At 46.6% G+C, this 22,700-nt stretch overlaps 1 protein-coding gene across 10 annotated transcripts in view; it reads left to right on the forward strand.

Moving 5' to 3' along the window:
* The window catches only part of CAMK2A (calcium/calmodulin dependent protein kinase II alpha), a 605,670-nt gene that overhangs the window by 379,198 nt on the left and 203,772 nt on the right, over positions 1-22,700 (forward strand). For all 10 annotated transcript variants that reach the window (XM_069654060.1, XM_069654056.1, XM_069654059.1 and 7 more), the window contains exons 5-6: positions 3,885-3,950; positions 11,323-11,395. In XM_069654060.1, the coding sequence (XP_069510161.1) occupies positions 3,885-3,950; positions 11,323-11,395 (139 nt within the window). The remainder of the gene's footprint in view (positions 1-3,884; positions 3,951-11,322; positions 11,396-22,700) is intronic.

Consider the following 22,700-nt stretch of genomic DNA (forward strand, 5'->3'; position numbering starts at 1 on the left):
GTCCTGGTGGTTCACTGGCCCCTATTCCCCACTCCCTCTTCTTAACGAATATTCATGGTGGTGCAGTGGAAGTACAATTCCCATGTGTGATCCTACAATTGTCAGGGGGTCCACTGACCCCCTTTCACTCCCTCATGCTCCAGTGGGACATTTCTCACCTTTTGTGCCATACTCTGCCCTTCTCCATCCATTCTTCCCCACTAATATCACTGGTAATCCCCTTGCCCAACAATATAACTGGTGGTCGAGCTGGCTTTTGCTACTTCTTTTTGCGAAATATTATCTGGTTGTCTAGCATGGCCTAACCAGTGCCCTTTGCTCTTATCTTCCTGTTAAACTAGCTTAGTCGTCTAGTGAGGGTCTTCCTAACCCACGCCCCCCTTGCCTGAATTTAGGGATACCGCGTGGGTATATCAAGGTTGCTGGGGCAGATCTCACTTAATTTAAGGCTTCTTCAGACCGGTCCAGTCCTTTTCTTCTCTCCTACCGGACTGCTCCTCTGCACCTCTCGCTGCTCTGCTCAGTGCCCCTGCTCTCTGCCACTTGCCCACTACACTCTGGTTCTAGATCCTGCTCCTACTGCCATGCATGTGTCCTCAAATGTTCCTTTATCATTGCTCTCGTCCTCTTTCTGCTGCAACACCACACTTCCAGAGGAGAAAGAAATGACAACCCGCTTCACGCCACCAACCCACCACCACCTGGAACAAACTGTAGAGGAACAAGTACCTCAGTTCATACTGCCCAACATATGTTGGTGGCGCTTAGCAAGCCTGCTAATATCCGGTCCCTGCTGCAAGAAGACGCTCGCTGCCATGGCTTTACATCCTCTATAGGGCACAGTCCGTTCTCCAGATCGTTTGGTGGCTCCTCCCCTCCACAGAGGTCCATGTCTGTGTCTGACACATGATCATTTTAATCTTAACACAAATGGCAGAAATATGCATGATAATGTGGCCTCCCAATGCCCTCACCCTTCCTGTGACTGGGTGTTCACAGTGGGGGTGTTAAGAATGTGGTTCTCTTGCTTGCCCCTACTTTTCCCTATGGAATCCTGATATCTTCTTATGGGGTCCATTAGAGCACTGAAGAAAGCTCATGTCTCCCAAATATATGTGGTACGTGTGTCATGCTCGCCCCACTAAGCCTCGTGATGTTGCAGCAGGCAACTCCTTACAGGGCAAGTGAAGATGCACGAGGTTGTGTACGCCTCTAGCAGCCTAGCAGCAACCAAACTTTGCCAACCTCCTTGTTCCCAAAAAATAATCACAACACAAGCTCTTGGGAAGAAACTAAGCAGCAGTTGTTTTAACACATCACAGTTTGCTTGTGAAGAATCAACTTCTGGAGCACAAATGGTCCAGAGATGAATATCTGTTTCTAAAGCATAAATCAGCCCCACACCTCTAGTACACAAGAAGGGATCCGAACAGATTGGAAAAACAAGTCAATTATTAACCTCTGTCCAATTTTGGTAACGTGGATGGAACAGCAAGCTTATCTCTGCAAGGTCGTGGATCATTGGTTAGCTGCAGCCCAGCAAAAATACGATTATTACCCAATGATAAAAAGGACTGTCCAGTCAGGGTTGTATACAAACATATGCTTATTATTATTACAACAGACAGTTCTAGCACACTACAAAATACAACCCGCCCTGTAAAAGAACAAAGAGGACGGACAGTTTGACGAAGGAATTGGAAGCACTCTGGAAACTGACAGGAGGCTAGTTGGATAAGCAATCAGTCTCAACTGTTCAAGGTTATTTGTTTTCAGCACCAAGAGAGCAAGGGGTCTTAAATGTCACTTCATAAAATGGACAGGGGGACAGAACAACAATGTACCTGGTACTTGAAAAGATGTTGATGCTCAAAAGGGTCGAGTCGGATCCAGGACGCTCTGGAGCTCCTGCAACAGAGTTCAAGATGGGAGACAGCTGTGGGTATCAGGTGGCAGGCAGTTCGGCAAGCGAGGCTGGATGAACGGCTGCAGGCTGGCCTACACGGTGGCTCGGGGTCTGACGCTGTGTTGGTTGGCAGATCTGGAACACTAGTCGAGGCGTCTCGGCTTTATTGACTGCAGCGTAACAACAGTCAGTGGTGCAGCCAGTCGTGGTTCGAAGGCCCTGGCCTCAAAAGATGGATGCTGGTTGATGCTTGTTGTGACACTCCTCCTAGCTTCTTCACTCGGCTTGTGTGGTCTTTTAAGGGGGACAACCCATAGCAGAGGATTGGTTCATTAAGGTGGGCTTAGCCTGCACCAATTGCTGCGGCCCATTTGGCTTTAAAAGAGGGCTGGTCCCCTCACTGATCAGATCATCTGAAGACTTTGCAAGGAGTAAGAAGAAGGACTTATTTGACCTGAGCTGAAGATACAGCCTACCTTACATCTTTCACCAGTGAAGGAAGGCCAGAAGTTCAAAGAGGGAAGCAAGATCCCTTCCCTAAACATCTCCCAGGGAACAGAGGGAGATACAGGACTCAGAGGACCCATCCAGAAGCTCCAGAATCGGTACCCAGCCAGCACACAGCGTGCCCTGCTAGGTTATGACAGCAAGCTTCCTAGGTGGGAAGTGCCTGAGAGTTTCTGGACAAAGGACAAGGCCATTGCCTGCTAACACCCTCCTGAGCTTTGGGCCATCTTCCTTGACAGGACACGAGCCCTGCGAAGAAGCTAAGCGGAGTGCCACACAAGCATCATCCAGCATCCATCTTTTTAAGGTCAATCTTGAGACAGTCGTGTCCCCAAACCGCATACAGCTGCACCACTGACTGTTGTCATGCCACAGTCACTAGAGCCGTGAGAGACACCTCAACCAGCATTCCAGATCCGCCAACCAGCACAGAGACAAAGATTCCTGACCCTGAGCCTCCAAGCCAGACTGCCTGTAGACGAACTGCCTGCTGCCTGGTACCCGTAGCTGCCTCCCACCACTAACTCTGTCTCACTGGCTGTGAAGCGCCCGGGAACAACCATGGATGCTGTCGAGCACTAGGAACTTCTTCAGCACCAGGTACATTGTGGTTCTGCCCCTCCCCCCCGTTCCTTCTCCGAAAACCCCTAGAGACAGTTAATCTTTGACCCTTTGGTCTTGAAACCAAATACCCTTGAACAGTAAGACTGATTACTTTATCGACTACCCTCCTGTCATTATCCAGGGTGCATCCCTTTTCTTAGCGAAACTATCAGTCCTCTGTGTTCCTTTACAGTGTGGGTTGTAATTGTATTATGATAGAACTGTCTGTTGTAGTAATAATAAAGTCAATATGTTTCATAGAACATTGACTGGACAGTCCCTTTTATCATTGGGTAATAATTGTATTTTCACTGTGTTGCAACTAACCAACGATCCACGACCTTACAGAGATAAGCCTGCCGTTCCATCCACGTTACCAAAATTGGACAAGGTGGTCTTATAATTTACTTGCATTCCAAACTGTTTGTATCCCTTCTTGTGTACTAGAGGCGTGGGGTTGATTGATGATTTAGAAACCGATATTCAACCCTGGACCACTGGTGCCCCGGAAGTTGATTTGCTGTAGTTGGCATTTTCAGTTTTGCATCCTTTCCCAAAAGCATGTTGGCATTTGCAATTCTCCATTAAAAGCGCAGTACATGCTATCCTCCACAGTTCTATATCGTAGCTCAAGTGTATTTCTCTGCCACCATTCCACTGTATTCTGGTACTTGTAAATGTCCACTGTTGCCCTAGTGAATGGTGACCTACGCAGTTCTACAGCAATCGAGAGGGCATGCTGGTACATGTAGTTCCCTCGCATTGCCCTATGCCATGGTAGTTGTACTGCTTGTTACCTGACCTAATGTATGCTTCCATGGCACACTCTGGGATTTCTCATGTCAGTTTCTTGATTTCTTGTCTGCAGAGTAACAGGAGGAGAGCTGTTCGAGGACATCGTGGCCCGAGAATATTACAGTGAAGCCGATGCCAGGTCAGTATCACGGGGAATAATTGCCCATGTTGTTTCTCGTGGGCATGATGCTGGGGGCGCTTCGAAGCGCGATGCTTTTACGGGGCGGCAGTGGAGTTATTAGTCTGGGGCTAGGGTGTAGGATTCAGAGAGTGCCCTGCAGGGGCTTATCTCTTGAGCACTCCTGGACTTCAGACTATCGAGCTGGGAATGGACATGGGGCAGCAGCAGGTCTTGCACAGGAAAGCAAGGACGTGTTTTTAGCATTATGAGAAATGGGTTGCTTCACGAAAGTGTGTGCTTTCAAAACATTATTACAGTTCCCATTATTTATAATGAGCACATTCTTGGAGGTACATGGAGCACTCTAATAACACGCAAGAACCACCACTTCCGGTGGCATTGAGGACTAGCAGCCCCCTTGCCATGTGCTCCTTTGTGTTTGGTTTTATTTCAGGAGGCACACAGTTCTGGGGGCAGATGGGGCAATCGTGTTGCTGGGCACCTTACTAGTTGGCAGTGTCCCAAATGTGGTCTTATGCCAACCATACGAAATGCACGGACAGTCAAACACACAGTGCTCCCCGCCCGACTCCTAACTATTATTGATAATGTTATAGTACTAGCCATCCCCCCAAGCACATGTATGCTCCTGTAATGTGCGATGTATCATGTAATCGAGGAGCCCGCAACTGCACAGAGATAGCTGCCTCTGAACCTCTGGCCATTCCCTTCCCTCTGCCTCCCTCCATCAGTGTCTGGGGAAAGGCCCTCTCTGTGCCCCGGCTCTCTCCCAGCTGGGTACATATACCCGGGAGCCCAGAGCAATAACGAGTGAGTGGAAGGGACACCCCTACATTTGCCCAAGCAGATGACGAAACACACACACACACATTTCCCCAACGCATGTCCTTCATTCAGACACCGCCGCTGAACTGATTGCCTGCCTGCCCCTGTCTTCAGGACGCCGAGTGCCCTTTCACTACAGCGGCCAGTATTTTGTGGACTCTCCAAAAAAGGGTTGGGATGTTCCATTTCTTTGCATTTTTTAGTTTGATTAAAGGTTCTTTTTTTCGAGAGCTTGATTGGGTGTTCTTTAGTTTTGGATTACTTGTACTGATGGCATTTGGGTACCCTCTATTACCAGCTCGCACCCCTTTTAAGAGCATATCGCGCCTTCGGCTCACGCTACTGAAAGCGGCGAAGGAGGGATACTATTGTGTTGTGCCTTTGCAATCTTTATGATTGGGGTCACTGCTGGTTTAGTAGTAGTGTGGGGCTGAGTAGACATCTTAGCCACTACTCATCCGGGCACCCAGGCAAGGCAGCAGTCATTTCATCATTGCAATTCTGGGAGAGAAATGTGCAGTGGTCTGTAGAGAGACGGGATCACAGAACCCTGCCTTGGTAGGTTTGTATATGTGACTGGTTCTGCACTAAAAACATGCATATAGGTTTTCTGGGATTTTCACCAACTTCATTGATAGGTGTGTTTTTGGGAGACATGTGAAGTGGCTAGTAAGAGACAGATTAATTACATGTCTACATATATGACAGAGCCCTGACCTATGGGCGGAAAGGGTTGGATCTCTGTGACCCCTTCATAGCTTTGCTGTAACCTCAGCCCGAACTGCCATTTCAGACCCTGGTCATCAGGTGAGTAAATCGAGCTTGTGTGCTCTCAGATAGCTGTCTTTTCATGATTAGCAAATGTGTGAGAGCCCCTCTACTGAGATGGAAAACAGCCAGATAACCTATACTATGGGTAGGTGCCCACTCAGGAGGGTCTACAACCACGTTTTAGCTCACTGTACCTTTCACAGAGGAGAAATATCCATTTGCACATCAGTCTACTGCCACCTACATGGGCAATCAAGCACTGAAATGCTAGGCAATTCTACTCTGAACAAGAATAACAACAGCAACCCCACACACATGTTTCAACTTTGTTGGGCCTCATCAGTGAGGTGATGCTGTGCCTCTCTAAGCAGTCTGTTGGGGTCCATGTCTGATAACTTGGGGTCAAACCCCAAGTATTCTAAAATTAACAAAGGTGTGGGGGCACCTTTACTGATAATGAGCATGGCCAGATGACCTGTTCTATTGGATTCTAAGTGATCCGACCACGGCTGAATTAGCTGCGGCCGGAACGTTTGCATGGGAAAGGTGCGAACTTCCAAACGTTTTCACCTTTCTCATGCAAACACACATACATACTCAAACCCACACACACAACACCTCCATAACACCGCCCACCACACCCTCAGCACACCCCCAACCCCAACATAAACAAACCCCACTTACCTTCCTCTTCACGCTGGGTTCCTGCAGTGCCAGTTCCCTTTCACTTCCGTGATCTGGAACCGGCACCCCAGGGTCCTTTTTTTTCTTTTTAACGGAAGGCTGTGGGGTGTCCCCCGCAACTCCCTGCTCACTATACCATAAAGTATAGTGAGCGGGGCGATGCGGAGCACACCCCCGCAGCCCCTATTTTTGTTTTAAACAGAAGGCTGCGTGGGTGTCCCCCGCAACCCCCGCACACTATACTGTGAAGTATAGTGAGCAGGGCGATGCGGGGGACACCCTCGCAGCCCCCGTTTTTTTTTTCAATTCTACCACTAAAGGTTCAAACTTTTGGTGTTCGAACCTTTGGTAGCATTTTTAGAACTTTTGGTCATTGCAACCATTTATAGTCGGTACACACGTCCTATACCTTCTATTGGTGGGCTAACTCTCAGGAGGGTTTGAGCTCACTGTACCTTTCACAGAGGAGAAATAATCATTTGCATCTCAGTCTGGTCCCACCCACCCAGGCAGTCCAGCACCCAAATTCTAGGCAATTCCCCTCTGACCAAGAGTCCCAACAGCAACAGGTTGTTTGGCCATGCTCGTTCTCAGTAGAGGGGCTCCCACACCTTTACTGGTTCTGTCTTTTCGTGAGATGAGTTCTTAGCACCAACGTGGGCACCTGAGACCAATAAAGTGGCTACAAAGGCTGGCTATATAGCAGAAGGCTGCTCTTGCACTTCCAGCCCGCCATATCCTTCCTACTGCCCACCGCTGCCCTCTCCTTGCCCCAGCTCCCTCTGAATGGTGGACCCCAAAACATAAAATGCATCCACCCTTACCTTGTCACTAGGGTGTCTAGTCAAAGTTTCGAATACATAGTTTTGAAATGCAATACTTTCGAAACAAAAGGTTTGGAAAAAAAAAATTGGAATGCTTTTTTTTTAATGTCTTTCTTTTTGGGGTTTTGGAGTGGTTTTTCCCCAAAAACAGAGGTTTGGAGGGACTCCCCCACCCCCCCCAAAAAAAAAACGCATTCAAATTTTTTGTTGTTGATCCTTTTGTTTCGAAAGTATTGCATTTCGAAATTATGTATTCGAAACTTTGACTATAAACTGTCACTGGTGCTGCCCATGCTGGCTCTCCACCTCACCTCCGCCATGATGAAGGCAGCAGTTAAGTTAGACAAGGGTTTCCACCTGGAGCTTTTGTCACCATTTCTATGATGACTCTTTTTTGTATATATTTAAGGCAAAAATGGGGCACGAGCCCACATTTGCCCTCAGATATGAGCCCTTGGCAACCAGGTGTTAGTTGGCGGAAGCTTGTGTTGATCAACTCTGTGGATGCCGGCTGTAACAGCGGAAAAGGGCACGGACCACATGAAAAGGCCCCACACAGGCTTAGGACTCGTGAATAAATGTCTGCGTGCCGGTGTTGCGGGTTATATACTCGGATTTAAGGTCCGATATACTTGAAGTGGCATCCTGCAAAGACAGCCAAGATGACATCCTTTAGCCCTGTCCAGACTTGACTATGGAGGAGACAGTTATGCAGTCTTTCATATTTGGAGGAGGAAACATCAAACACCGCTTGTTACACCTGCTACCCACAGCACCCTTCTCACTCTTTCTTATGGGCACGGGCCACAATCACTTTCTCGGAGGACCTTCTCCAAGTCGTGCTCTATGGTTGTTTCTGATTGGCCACACTTTTAGGCTTTTAACAGATCTGGCCTTGTCAAGCAATTGATTATTGAAATACAGCTGGATTCTCCGGAATGCAAACACATTCTCCACCGTAGATTTTTTCTGGTCTACATTTAAGTGTTCTCATTCTTACGTGCATATTTCCCCCAGCTTGAAAAGCTGACTGGTGTGTAGTATTCTGAGCTCGGCCTCAATGGTCGCCTTGCTTCTTTAAATAAATAGTTCATGGAGCACTCGTTTAAGGTGCAAGTACAGAGCAATGTATATTCCTGGTATGAAATATACCTGATCTGCGCATGCTCTGAAAGCTACTATTGTTTCCTGATGAGGTAAAAAGCTCACACTCAGTGAAGGACAGAGCTGCGCCTCTCCCCGGTGTGCTTGGTTGTGATACGTTTGTTGGCCAAACACAGGCAGCACACAGCGGTTAGAGCACCGGTGCAGACCTGGCGCCCCTCATTCAGTTGTAGGCCGTCTTTATTGCATTGTATTTGCTTGTAGGCGTCTGCTCCTTATTGTCAGCAACGGGGCGGCTCGGCTCCTGTTTCTTCCCTCTCCTGTGGAGGGGGCATCTCTGGAGAAGCGCTCTTTGGGGAGCGGGTGTTTTCTGGCAGCGCAGGTCTTCCCGCTTCCAAAGAGGACATATCTGCGGGAAGCACCCCCCCAGGGGGGTGGGGGTTTGTTTTCTCGTGTAGCCAGGTCTTCCATTGAAATGAGTTTCTAGACGTGTGTCTTGTACACTCAAGTTGAAAACTCTCTGTAATTGGTCCACTGGGATGATGTATTTTCGACGGCGCCATGTTTCTCATCAGCAGCAGCGGTGCCAGCTCCCCGTGGGAGGCTGGGGGAGCGAGAGGGTATGGCAGGACACGTACTGAGGCTCTGGGCGTGCAGCAGCAGCAGGGCTGTGAAGGACACCTAGGCAGCCCATGTGGTGCAGGGCGGGCCCTACAAGGTGTGTCTGTGTCAGGGTTTCCAAAGCAAGCAAAACTTGGCCTCTACCATACTCTCCTTATGACATCATGAGTTGCGAAATGATGAGCAAGTAAGTGGCACTTAATGTTAGCATGCCCAGCATTTATAACGTCCAATGTTGTACATTATAGCTCAAATGTAACAATTATTTGTATTCCTTAATTTATTTTTATTTTTTGGTGTATTTTGAGTTTGTATGTGTGGTCAAATTTTATGTCATTTGTGCAGAATTTTAAGACATATTCGACTTTTACATTTTCGACACTCTGTGGCTCTGAAATGCCATTTTTGGATGTGTATTTTTCAGGTGTTGTGTAAATGACAATACGTATACATACATGTTGCAAATCTCAAAATTCAGAATTGACCGGGCTGACCCCCACACCAACTTAGCTGCTCCCCCGCCCCAAAACATCGAACCGTGCCATAGACAATTTCCAGATGTTTGTCCTCAAAGAGTGTTTTTTGGGCTGTCTGTGGAAAGTACCATTGTATGAAAAGTTTAATATTGGTGGTGTTCATTTAAAAAATATTTTTTCAACGTTCACGGAGTGTCGCCAAATGTCGCATGCACACTATGACGCGCCATAACATCCGGTTGGTTGGATTTGGTTGAGTTTCATTCACGAGGCCAAAGGGTTCCGTTTCGGATGTAAATGTGTGTAACCATAACTGTTAGAGCCAATGAACTGATTGGTTTTAATAATGTGGAGCACATGCACTGGTGACATTGTGGAGACAGTTCAAGAAATGCAAGGTTACCAGATGATAGGCAAGCACAGAATATAAGTACACATAAAACAAACAAAAAACAAGGTGAAAAGGAAGGAATGTCCACCTGGACAAACCAAAAGCCGAACAGAAGAATTGCACTGCTTGTGTGGGTCCTGGACTGTGGTACCAATAAGGACCAAGGAGGGATGCTAATATCCAACAGACTGCTGTTGCCCACACTCTTTGTAAAAAGAAAATGAGAGCACAAACCCTGGATTCGTGCCCTGTTTATTAGAAGAGTACACTATCAGAGTGTGTTAAGTGCAGGCTGACACAACATGTCCCATATCTTTGAGGAGATGGTCACTTAGAGCTGTTTTTCACTTTGCATTCTGGCACTTGTAGTCCTGTGTTTATAGGACTACAATTCCAAGAATGTAAACACATAAACAGGGTTAGATAAGCATTTCCTAATGACTGTGGTATTTTAATGTATGATAATGGTTGGTAGACTAGCCATCGCAGATTTACCAATGAATTTTGGTGTTACACATATGAAGTAAAATGTAACTTTGTATTTACCCAGAGCCAGTGCCATAACTGGGGTCATTGGGAAATAATGCATCTTTCCTTCAGACCACATGCAAAGTGGACTCTCACATTTTGAGACTTTTGACGACGGTCGCGTCACTTCTGAGGTAATGCCAAGTACAGTGCAATAAGATGTTACATTATAGAATGTACTGCAGGCTCAGTGTTGATTTCCCTAAAATGCAAAGGAATTAAGTGCTCGAAGGGTTTTTTAAATACAGCAATAACTTTGGGGTTTATGCCGAGACATTTTCCATCAATTTCCCTAGCCTCTTAAAAAGAGGATTGACTTTAATATCATGGTCAACAAGCATTGGCGATGCCAACAGTTCAGGCTTTTGTGTAGGCATGGAAAAGGCACTTGCCAGGCACTGCCGTAGTGGCATTAACTGGCCATTGATGGTAGCAGTTGCAAAATGGTGCAAGTGCCTGGGCATCTAATAGCAGTGACTAGCAAATGCCTACTACTTTTAGACAACCCCATACTGTTGCCTTTGCCAAAGCTTGTGTTTAACAGTACTCCAGTGAAGGACACTCATAGTGCTTATAAATCGAGTGGACTTGGTTGAGACATGTATTACACCAGTAGCGTGTTTACATCTCCAATTAAGTCCTTAACTCTCAAAAGACTGCTTTGAAAAAACACTGGCAGGCACTTTGAGCACAAAGTTTGATGATAAGACGTGTTTAAAAGGAGCTCAACGAGTTCCCATGAGGAGGTGTTTAGTGCTGGGAGAGGCAGGAACTCAGTTTGATTGACCATAAGGATTAGGATAGGTATGGGCAGTCAATCAGTGAGCAAATAAACAAACAACACCTACCAGCTTTGTGTCCCTTCTCATGTGTCTTTCTCCCTATTTGTACTCTAATGCAAGAGTTTCGGCTTTTAGGTGGTACAAGCACGACCCAATAGCCCAAACTAAAAAAGCTTAAAAAGGTGAAAAATTATTGTGTTTTTGGCATTTAACTGGAGACAGATCTCCCCTGTCCAGTTTTGAATATGGAGGAGACAATGGTGCAGTCTTTCATATTTGGAGGAGGAAACATCAAACACTGCTTGTTAGACCTGCCACCCACAGCACCCTTCTCACTCTTTCTCCCTCTCTCTCGCCCTGCAGCCATTGCATTCAGCAGATCCTCGAGGCCGTTGTTCACTGCCACCAGATGGGAGTTGTGCACCGGGACCTGAAGGTAAGCCTCAGGAGGCTTTCAGGCAGAGCATGAATGAGATGCCAAACTATGGGTCAAACGGTGGTGTTGGCATGTGGTGGAGCTGTGGAGGGACAGGATGTTCGCCAACTGGGTATTGTTGGTCCACTTTGACGTACTCTACCTAACTAATTCCATTACTTGGGTTATTCTTATTTATGTATTTATTTATTTATTTCATTGCTTTTTTTAGTACGCAAGGTACCATTCTACAAATTCATAGAATTCATAAAATACCTTAAAATAAAACCTAAAAACGTGGTTTATGTAAGCACTGTGTACAAAGGAAGGGTACATGTTGCTTCAAGGTACATATAGCTAGTAGAATGCTGGGCTTGAAGGCTGGGGTGCTAAGGGCCTTTTTTTAGATGAATTTGGCTTGGCATGAATCGTGTGTGCCTAATTTCCTTAACAAATAAACGGATGGCCGCCATTAACATAGAAACTGAGTCTATAGTGGCGGTGACTAGTGTACCAGTGATGGGTGCACCAGTGATGGGGGTGCTTGGGAGGTGGGCAGTGGTGGGTGGAGTTGGGGTGAGTATGAAGAGGGCAGGTCACGGTGCGGCACAGTGCAGTAAACAGTAAATGGCAACATGAGAGAAGAGGTGCCAGGGGCCTTGGAAGCACCACATGCTTTATCGTATAGCACCATATATTTAAACCCCCATGCCTTGCCACGTGATTGGCTGGTACCCCTACTGCAGGTTCTGACATCTATTAATTGCAGGTTAGACTCAGAGGAAACAATTTTACCCAGTGGAAGAGGTTATACTTCAGAGCAAGTGTGCAGAAAATTGATATTGTAATGGTGCTTACAAATATTCAAGCGAAAATGCAAATATGAACAGCAGAATAGATGCCTTCTGACTCGCTGGCCTGCTTTATTTCAAGAAAGGCTGACACGTTGCAGTCATGTGACCTGAGGTCAGACTGTAAAGCGCTATTTCTGTTACAACAAAGGTTTTGGTGACCATCTACGATGCTCCGCAAACGTGAGGACTTTGCTTACTCAGTCAGAGTCGAAGATTGAGTATCTTTCCCACATGCATTCAATGCTGTTCTCTCGTTTATTTAGCAGAGAAATAGAAAACGCAGTCTCTGATGCGATTTATACCTTCATTTGCAACCGTAATAAAAAACAAAAAGTTTCAGTCAGAGCGCTTTCATGCATCAAAGTGCGTAATGGAGGGAAGAAAGAGTTAAGCAAAGAGGAAAAAGTGGAATACCTTACAACTACAGCTCTAGCTTGCCCTTGAGCGCCCCTGTGGGAACAACCTCATCATGCCAAACATGGCCGCCATCTGCTAATAGCTGCCTGGCTCTCCAGTAGCACGCACTTCAATGCATTACAATGGAAGGGTGGAAATACTTTTTTTGTTTTCCAAAATGTTCCTACTTTCAGACTGGAAGATGTAGGGGTCATGAAGTGACAGGGAGGCAATCCGAGAGCTCTCAAGTTGTCCCATTCAAGGCATGAGTAACCGACCCCATCCTTTTTAGCTGTGGCTGTTAGTTGGCAAAGCCAACTTGACTAAAACGTGACTATGAATGGGGGATGTCGGATTAGCGGAAAGGATGAAAAGTAGCTTGGGTTGCAGTTTCCATTCTGCAGAGCATTCCTCTCATCAAGTGTTTTCCAGACTCCGATGTGAGAGTGTCAAGGAGACCCTGATTGGATGAATACTCCTGTCACTCCATTCATAACACTACCCAATACTTTGCTCAGGTACATTGTGGTTCACACCAGATTCCTCCAGTTTCTATTTGTTGGTTTTCTATTATTGTCCACTTGTGGTACTCAATTTATTAACCTCGACGGATGAGTCAGCCCAAAGAAAGCACTGAACCCCTGGCACATGACATTGCCCTATACCCAAGGTGAGCTTGTTTTTCTTGAGAAATCTGCCTGGCACATACCACAAACCTCTCGATTCCTCCTTAGTTCTCTGTCTTGCTATCTCCCTGTGGCACACCAAGTTTTGCAACCGAAACTCAGAGTGAAGGAGGCCCTTAGCTGCAATGCCACAAGGGAAAGATGGGGTCTGCATGAGCACAAGGGAGACAGCCAAGGTGTTACCTCATGTGTTAGCCCCCTGTACTTTTTGGTGGCTTTACTGGGTTTTGGACTTGTTGTTCGACCAGCAAGCCTTAAACCAAAGATTGACTGGGAATGTTTCTCTGTGTCTTATGTGCTCTGCCTTAAGATTGATTCTGACTTCTAAGGCAGGCAACCCCAAAGTTACCTCTTAGACTCACAGTCACGTGGCTAGAGTAGTGGTTGCATTTCACGTGTGTGAAGTGGTTCCACCTGGGGTTATTCACTTTAATTGGCTGGGTCCTTTTTGACTGCCCCTTTCCACCTACCAAAATGGAGGCTGGCTTTGCGTCGAAGACTTGAGAGGTCAATTGACTAGCCCTTCTCTCTCCTTGTGTATGGAATTGAGGGTGGCCATCTTTGGGCACTGGATATGTGCTCCCCTTTATTGGGGGCTGGAGTCACCCTGAAACCAGTTCTGAGTGTATGGCACATGCAGATGCTTCTCTGGGACAGTGTGAATTCATGCCTTTGTGTCAAAGCCCTTCCTGTGTGCATGGTGCGCTTGGAGGATGGCTGGCCATCGTCTGGCCACCACTCTCCACTCGAATGATGCTTGGTGTGTAGTTGGGTGCTGCGTTCAGCCACTGCCTCCTGTGAGAGATAAAAGCAGACCTCTATCCCAGTCACCTTGTCAACAGATGGATCTCTGAACCTGCATTCTAGAAGGCCTACTGATTGAGGACGGACTGCATATCTGCACCAGCATCCTTTAATGCTTCGATTATTCTGATGATATAACTCTGCTTCTTCACGATGACCAGAAGGATCCATTGGTGACAACTGAATCAGAGCTTCGGCTTGAAGGCCTTGTCCCACTGAAGCTGAAGCGTTTGTGCTTGCTTCACTGGACCCAGAAATGGGTAACCAATCACCTTCGGGACACCAACAACTCTCCCTGCGGAGCTGATCAGAAATCCATCATCCAAGAACATCAGGCAAGCACTCTAGTTTTATATCAACCAATTGGGAAACTCCAGAGGTCTGTGCTACCCCTATTCCTGCAACTGCACTACCAAACTCGCCACCTCGTCCTTATTTTGTGAATGGATTCTCTCTCTGGTGTGACTTATTTTTAAAAAAATCAACATTCTTCCTTGGGGGTATTCCACGCGAATCCCGTTGCCAGAAGACAAATCCAGTGCTCTAGGACAATGTGGGAATCCTGCATCACCAGCAATCACAGGCAACAGTTCACTTGCCTTTCCACTCCTATAGGCCTGACCCTGACTTGGGAATAGCTTGATTGAAAATAAGCACTCTTCCCAAGGGTGTTTGGTCCTTCCTACATGGGCGGCCCCTTGCTGGATGCCTCAGTAGTCGCTGAACATGCACAGCAACTGCATCTGGAAACCAGGACCACCGGCTGGAGAACTGCTTCTTCGGTCTCCGAGTATTGCTCTCTTGACTCCAACACCCACCGCTGGCAAGTATTTTCTTGATACATTTGTTCATCACTGGGCCTCGTATTCATCTTCAAAGAACCTTTGAGGATTTCCCTTCATCATAACTCCAGGAACTACTCCATGGCACTCTTTCACACTAAGGTAACTCTTTACAGCCAAAGTCTGCTCCTATTTGCACTTCAGGTCTCTCTGAATCTACTCTTAAACTTGCCAGCCTAGATAGAAAGGCCTTTATATAAAATATATTGCCTTTTCCTGTCTAGGTGAGATTCTATTGACTCTAAAGAACTCTTACTTGAACCTGGTACTTACCTGATGCATTGTACTGTCTTATTTTTTGTAAAGTTATCTGTCAGTGCATTGCATCTCTCTTTTCGTTTTTTTAAAATATTATATTTTTATAAAAAATATACTGTGTGGACATTGTTTACTTGGTATTAATAGAAATTGTGTACTGTACTTGTGAACCCTACCCCCCCACTTTGCTTCCTGTGTTATCGGCTTGTGCTGCTCTGTCATGACTATGATTTGCAGAGCATGGTAAGCTTGAGGTGATCACTAGTAGTACCCAAGTCAGGAAGGTCCACCTAAAAACCCTGACCACAGGTCTTCACGAGAATCTCCCTAACAACCATCAGAGCAGAGGAAGAGCAAAATGCTCTTACATTTGAATCCATTCCCAGATACCAGTAATGGCTGGGTGTAGTGGTTAGTGTCCCAGGCTATGCTACAACAGACTCGCGTTCAATCCCCGGAAAGGGGCGTAACACTGCTCTTTCCAGCAACACTTTCAGTGAGATCTGGATTTCTGGAGCATAACATTAGCACAAAATGAACAAAGCAGATTTGAGAGAGTCAAGAACACTGGACACTGCTACATCTCAGTCTACTGCACACCAGCACATAGTAGAAACTGAGGGTAATACAGCAACACAAGGAAAGCTTCAATGCGACTGACATCCAGAAAGGATGGATGAAGGTATTCTGAACTGGACATCAAGAGGATGCCTGGATCTATTTCCATATGAAACACTTGTCTGATCCATCATATAGTGCAGTACTTGCTTCCTGGCATCTTGCTCTGACTTCTGAGTGAAAGAGAATCATGTTGTGTGGAAGTGCTAAAAGCCTACTCCCATTTGGAATGGTCTATTATATTAAAACTGAAAATGGCAATTCCATAAAGGATGCAGAAGGCGCAATCATATGGGTGAAATGCTCGTCATTCAAGAAGACAACATCCTCCACTTACAAACACGGGACCATGTTAGGATAGTGTTCTTTTCATTCCTAGTGTTTTCAAAGCCAAACTGTGGAAAAAGGAATAGTGTTATATTCAATCAATCAGAATGTAGACACTACTGTTTAGCATAGTGTCTCAGCCCATGGTCTAGCAGAGCAGTACGCACGTCCTGGAGTGGGTACCTCAGGTTTATATTGTATTGAGGGAGGGAAAAACTCAGACACTATTCGTGCTGCTGACTTCAACAATGTAAGACACCTTTCAGAGGTTGATATCCTATGTGATTTACCGAAAACTGATAACCAGCACCTCTTCATACACTGCTCTTTCCATTAACACTTTCTGTTTGGACATAGACCTGCGGATGGTCACATTAGCAGGGAGGGGAATTTAAAGGGGATCTGAGCCAGCATGGACGCCACTGTATAGCACCATTCCTCCGTCTGCTGCACACTCCCAAGCCGTAAGAGGACTGCGAGGTAGAGCAGAAAAGGTGATTATTGGGTGCCATGTGAAGGATTGAATGAAGGCATTCTGAGCAGCCCTTGCACACCCTGGGCCAATTTCTGAATGGGGGGCAAATGAATCACCGCTTCAACGGACTCGTGTGCCCCAACATATACTGCAGTGTTGCCTAGCATCTTGCTCCCACTTCTCAGTGGCAAAAAAGCTTGGGGTGCAGATGTGCTTAAGGAATTGTTGAATTTGAAATCACAGCGTAAACATGAAAATAGCAATTCTGTGAAGGGGACAGTGGATGAGTATAGGCAAATATCCGGTCATTCACGATGACAATATTGTCCCCTTGCTAAAATGGCAGGAAGCTGTTGCCCAAAAAACATTCTCCATTGGTCTATGTTTGAAGTCGAACCTCGGGAAAAAGTCAGCCTCCGGTCAGTTAAATCCAATCTAATAATGTAAGTGTTCAAGAAAACATGTTGATTTGGTTTCTGCAGTGAGTGACTTCCAGTCAACAGTCACAACGGATTCGTGATGTTGCCAGCACACTGAGCGTGATCTGAGCCTGTCAGTTTCTCGTGCAAGTCCCTCCCACTTCTGCACTATTCTACTTCACAAGTGAACAACAGTTCAAGTTCAAGGAGCACTTTCAAATACAGGCTGCAGTCAAATATTGTGACTGCATGGAAATGACGCAATTGAAACGGTAACTAGAGCTTGCTGTCTCCAATGCAGTCACAGTAAACTGTGTTCTTTAAGGCACAAAATCAGAGTAGTGGGGCTCCCCCAGAAACAGCCTTCAAATATACATGAATATTTTCTTTTGAACGAGGCATGCTCTGACAGGAAGGGAGGCGCGTTGGCAGTAGCGCCACCACCCCCGCCCCCACAATGCAGTGCATACCCCTGCGGGCAAGTCCTCACTGTCAGTAGCTCTGCTCATATGTCTCCTCTGGGTTTGTGTTCCTAGAAGGTGAGTGACTACCACTGCTTCTGGTCCGCGAGTGAGCACTGCAGTTGTAAAGGTGGCTTCTGCGTTTCTTTGCTTCACCCTCTCTTGATCTGCCTCTTGTTCATACTGTCCCTGGTCCCCTTTTCCGTCTGCATCATGGTGCTTGTGTAAGGCCGCTGTGTTCTGAATAGTGTCGATGCAGAACCTCGTGTTGGCACCAGCAGCAGGGCACTGGTGGCAGCAGCACATGCGACCCATAGTTCTCCTGTTGCCACACCTGGCCTCCGTTTGAAGCGTGTCAGTGGTTTTCTTCTCCTGGCCCTCCTCTACAGTCATGGGGGTCAGCTAAAGGCAGGGGCAACTCCTTTATCACTGCAGGCATCCGCAGCTCTCTTTCCTGTGCTTGCTTATCTGATGGGCGTGACTGATTGGGATCAGTAGTGGCCAGTTCCCATGACTACTGAAGGGAATTTCATCACAGGTGGATACGTGAAACATGTCTCTATGTAATTAACAAACCATCAATGCTACCGATGTAAGATGGATTGAGGAGTATGGGTGGCGTGCGCAGCCCCTGCTGAAGACAAAGAGAGTGGCGTGGCATTCCTGAACATTGGTTGGTTGGACAGTCGGACGTTCCTGTGGCACGTCTGCCTTTTGAGACCCCTCCGTTATTCAAATATATAATGTAATCGCTTCCTTCTCAGTCTTCTTGCCCCACCTGCGTCAGGGTAGTAAGTGGTGAAGCCAAAGAGCTGCCAAGCCTGTCACTAGCCATGGAGAGAGTGTAGAGGAGTCATTATTTCCCCTACATCATAGGTATCTCGCATGACTAGATTCTGGTAACTCGCTCCCTGTGCGTGCATAAATGGGAGGCCGCAATACTACCTCTGGGTCAATATTCTAAGCTGTTAAATATTTAACACAAACAGGGAAACTCTTCAAGCAAAGCATGCAGGGTAACCTAAATACTATTCTGTCAAACCTCGGACATCTGGGACTCTTTCCATTAAACTGGCAGCAGTGGCAAACAAATCCAACTAAGACACTCACAGAATGGCTACCCTTCAGCAAATAACAATGTCATACACATACAAACGGAGGGGATAATAACACGTTCCTAAGGCATATGTGTTTACATTTACATTTGCATCTAACACACTATTTACTATCCCGCTATGCAGCCTCGCGCTATCATGTGTCCTTATAACATCATTACTACATCTTTAAAATGTTAAATTCATCACTCCAGCAGGACGTCCCTTACTGATTAATCCATTCTTGTAATCATCCATTCACACATCCTTTTCCAGCCCTCCTGCAGTTCTAGTTTCCACATGACATATCCCCTTGTCTGTGTGTGCAATCCCATGAGACAATATGTTCATCAATTATCAGTCAAATCTATTGGATTTGTCAATGCTTGTTTTTATTCTTTGTATTCTGACACATGTAGTTTTACTTCATGCAGAACAAGGTTTCATTGGTAGTGCAAGAGTACATGTTCTTTAATCCAAAGAATCTAACAGGGCCGGATACATCCCAGCTGAGACCGAAGAGAATAGAACTCTGAAGACCAAACCTGATCAAAAAATGACACAAACATGTTTGATAGTCAGAGGTCACAGGAGTGGAAATGGGATGTTGAGCTCATTTGTGAAAGTGTGCATTTTCACTAGCGTGTCAGTTTCAAACTGTTGAAAGTTTTCACTGATCAAACGAACAGAGCTTTTCCCTCAATTCTTAGGCCGCTCGATACACTGGCACCGAACTTTTCGCTTGAAGCCCTGCATCTGCTCATTGGGAGAAGCTGGGGAGTTCTCACCAGGTGTCCACCCGCGTTTCAAGCCTACTTCTCTGTTATCCTGTCATTAAGTATTTATTATTCATTATGTATTAGAAATCTTGGTTACACTTAGGGAGGTCTACAATACCAGGTAACAAGTATGCTGTTATACATTGAAATGACTTACCAGTTAACAAGATTTACTGAAAATAACAAAAGTAAAAATGTATAAAGCAAAAACATCCCAACTTTAATATTAAAAAATAGACTTAAGAAAATGAAAAAGATTCCTTCTTGGTCTGTGCAGTTCAGAGCTGGGGAGGAGAGCAGAGAAGAGTTAAAATGGCAAGGTATACCTTCAAAGCTGAGAAAAGGTATGTGCAAATATGGAGGTGATGGGCTCAGGTGGCGTGGTAGAGGGGCTGCCTGGGCACTGCGAAATCAATAAAAAAAAACAAAAGAAGATTTTATACGAATACATTTTTTGCAGATTGTGATTTTAATAAAACATTTTTATTTTTTAAACTTTCATAATTTATATTGTCTTTATTTCACTGTGAATATTACTTTCATTGTAAAATTAGTCATTTTTGCCCATTCATTTTCAGTCCGGGATATTACAACACAGAACAACAGCAGCACATCTGCCACCGCCATAGGGTGATTGTGGGGGAAGTCTCCCCATCACACCCATTGGGCACACCACTAATAAGTGCACAACACCATAGCCAGCCACTAGCTGATGATTGACAGCTCACTTCTGCCCTGCACCATTGGTAATAATGCAGCCAGGGTGCCTGTGGGGGGAGGCCCCGGCATAAATAGTCTCTAATAGTGCCTTCTTCAAGAACTTATTCTCAGAATAAGACACCTGCCGTTGCGCAGGCTGCCTTCGCATCCACATATACAGGCCGATTCATGGAATTAATGTGCGCTGAAATTTTAGGCACAAGTGTGCGAAAGCGTGCGAAAACGTGCAAATCGCAGTGCCAGTGCGAAAATCGCAGCAAAACCCGCGCACAGCGATTCATGGAAGTCCGTGCACGTGTAAATCCCAGGATGTGCGCCAAAATTCTGTGTGGCGCACACGTCTCCAAACAGCGTGCGATGTGCGCACAGCAAAATCGCACATAGCGCGGCGCACACAACAAAAGTAGGAGGAACAGAGGGCGTGACACGCGGAATGGGGAACAACGCGTGAAAATGTGGGCGTCACAGGGGAAGTACAGGAGGCAAATGCGCGGAACACCCACACGCACGTTCAAAACACGTATTCATGGATTCGAATGGGGCTAACGCGTGTGCCAGAAAAGACGCGCTAATCCAGAAACACGTACGCCAGCAAGAAGCAGGCGTACATGGACCCGCGCAGCATACAAGTGCAAACAACAAACAAGCTCAGCCTCCACTATGAATATAGCATTCCTAGCAGCAGTGGTCGTGGGATACCGCAGGAGGAGGAGGAGGATAGTCAGGCCCAGAATTTTCACACCCAGAACCAGCCTTTTTGGGATGCCTGATGACCAGGTGTATGGGAGGTACAGGTTTCCACCTCACATAATACTCGACCTGGTGAGTGAGTGGGAGGATGACCTCACATCACCCACCCTGTGCTCCCAAGCACTCAGCCCCCTGGAGAAGGTCCTCCATGTACTGCACTTCTTGGCCACTGGATCATTTCAGCGGACAAGTGCTATAGTGGGCGGGGGGGGGTGTCACGGGCCACGCAGTCACGCTGCCTACACCAGGTCTTGGCCATCATGACTGCACGCCCATCAGTCCACAGGCACATATACCTGCCCAGAACATCTGCAGAAAGGCAGGCTGCCGTCCAGGATTTCTACGGGGTGGCACAATTCCCCAAAGTCCTAGGTGCCATTGATTGCACCCATGTGGCTCTACGTCCCCCCAGGGCATCAGAGCACATCTACAGAAACCGCAAGCACTGGCATTCCATCAATGTCCAGGTAGTATGTGATGCCAAGGGACTCATCACCTCAGTATATGTCAACTATCCAGGGTCCACCCACGACAGTTTTATTTACAGAATGTCAACCCTAAACCGGGACCTAGAAGCTGGGCGGCATGGCGATACATGGCTGCTCGGTGACTATAAATGCCACAGCACATGCATGCATGTCAGATACTGAGTAATGTCACAAACCCACTAATGATACCCATCACCACCTCCACAGGGGACAGTGCCTACCCTCTGAGCACCCACATGATGACGCCAATTCGGAACCCCACCAGGCCACCCGAGGTAAGATACAACACAGCCCACATTGCAACCCGGGGAATAGTGGAGCGCACATTCGGAGTGCTCAAGTCACGCTTTCGCTCCCTTGACCGTTCTGGCGGGCAGCTGTTATACGCTCCCCCAGTAGTGTGCAGGATCATAGTGGCAGCATGTGTCTTGCACAACGTTGCAACACGCCGGGGCCTGCCCGTGGACATGGTTGTGCTCCCACATCCCCAACCACATGCACGGCCGCTGTGCATGGGAGGGGAAAGGGCACGAGGTGAGGCAGCCCCTATGCAGCTGGTGGCTAATTACTTCACCTAAAATCACTCCCCTGTGGAGTGCACACAGCCCTGGCACATACCATCTGACAATCAATGATGATGACATAAGGGACAGTCAAATGTCACAAACATACCACCCTGAGATTGGTCACCTGGAAGTATTACATTGTGTGCATCCCTACCTACACAAACACCACCAATGCTGTGTCATCAAAAGACACACTTCTATGCTGCTAAATTCATTACCCCCTGGCAAAATACAACATGACAACAGTGCCATGTCACCCAACCCCTCCCCAGCACCGCCACCCAACACACCATGGCATGTCATGCTATGTGAGAGCAAACAAAGCAATCCCCAAAACATGACACAAGTGTCACAAAGTAAAGTGTCCCTAATGGAAACTGGCCACACACAATATGCTCCCAGTAATGTAGAACTAACAACACACATGACCAAATACTTACCAACAATACAATGCAGCTACAGAACCTCAAACATAGCATAAACATGACAGTACTAAGTTAAAGTAGTGGTAGTCTTACAACCTGATTATGGCAGCACATCGACCACTTCCAACTGTACAGTGCTGCTGCCACGCAAATGTGTAAGTGCACTGCTTACAAAGTAGACACCTTGTGAAGACCTGAGGAATGAACCTGCAAATTAGGAGGAAGACATGGATGCACAAGCATATATCAATGCACCATGCAGTGTACAATACAACAACAATATCCACTAGGAATGTATACACAGTATTGACTACAGACGGCCCACACAGCTCATGGGAGTCCAACGTCACTGTGTAAGTCACTG

The sequence above is a fragment of the Ambystoma mexicanum genome, chromosome 3q, assembly GCF_040938575.1.
Source record: "Ambystoma mexicanum isolate Mex_15411 chromosome 3q, UKY_AmexF1_1, whole genome shotgun sequence".
Taxonomy (NCBI): Eukaryota; Metazoa; Chordata; class Amphibia; order Caudata; family Ambystomatidae; genus Ambystoma; species Ambystoma mexicanum.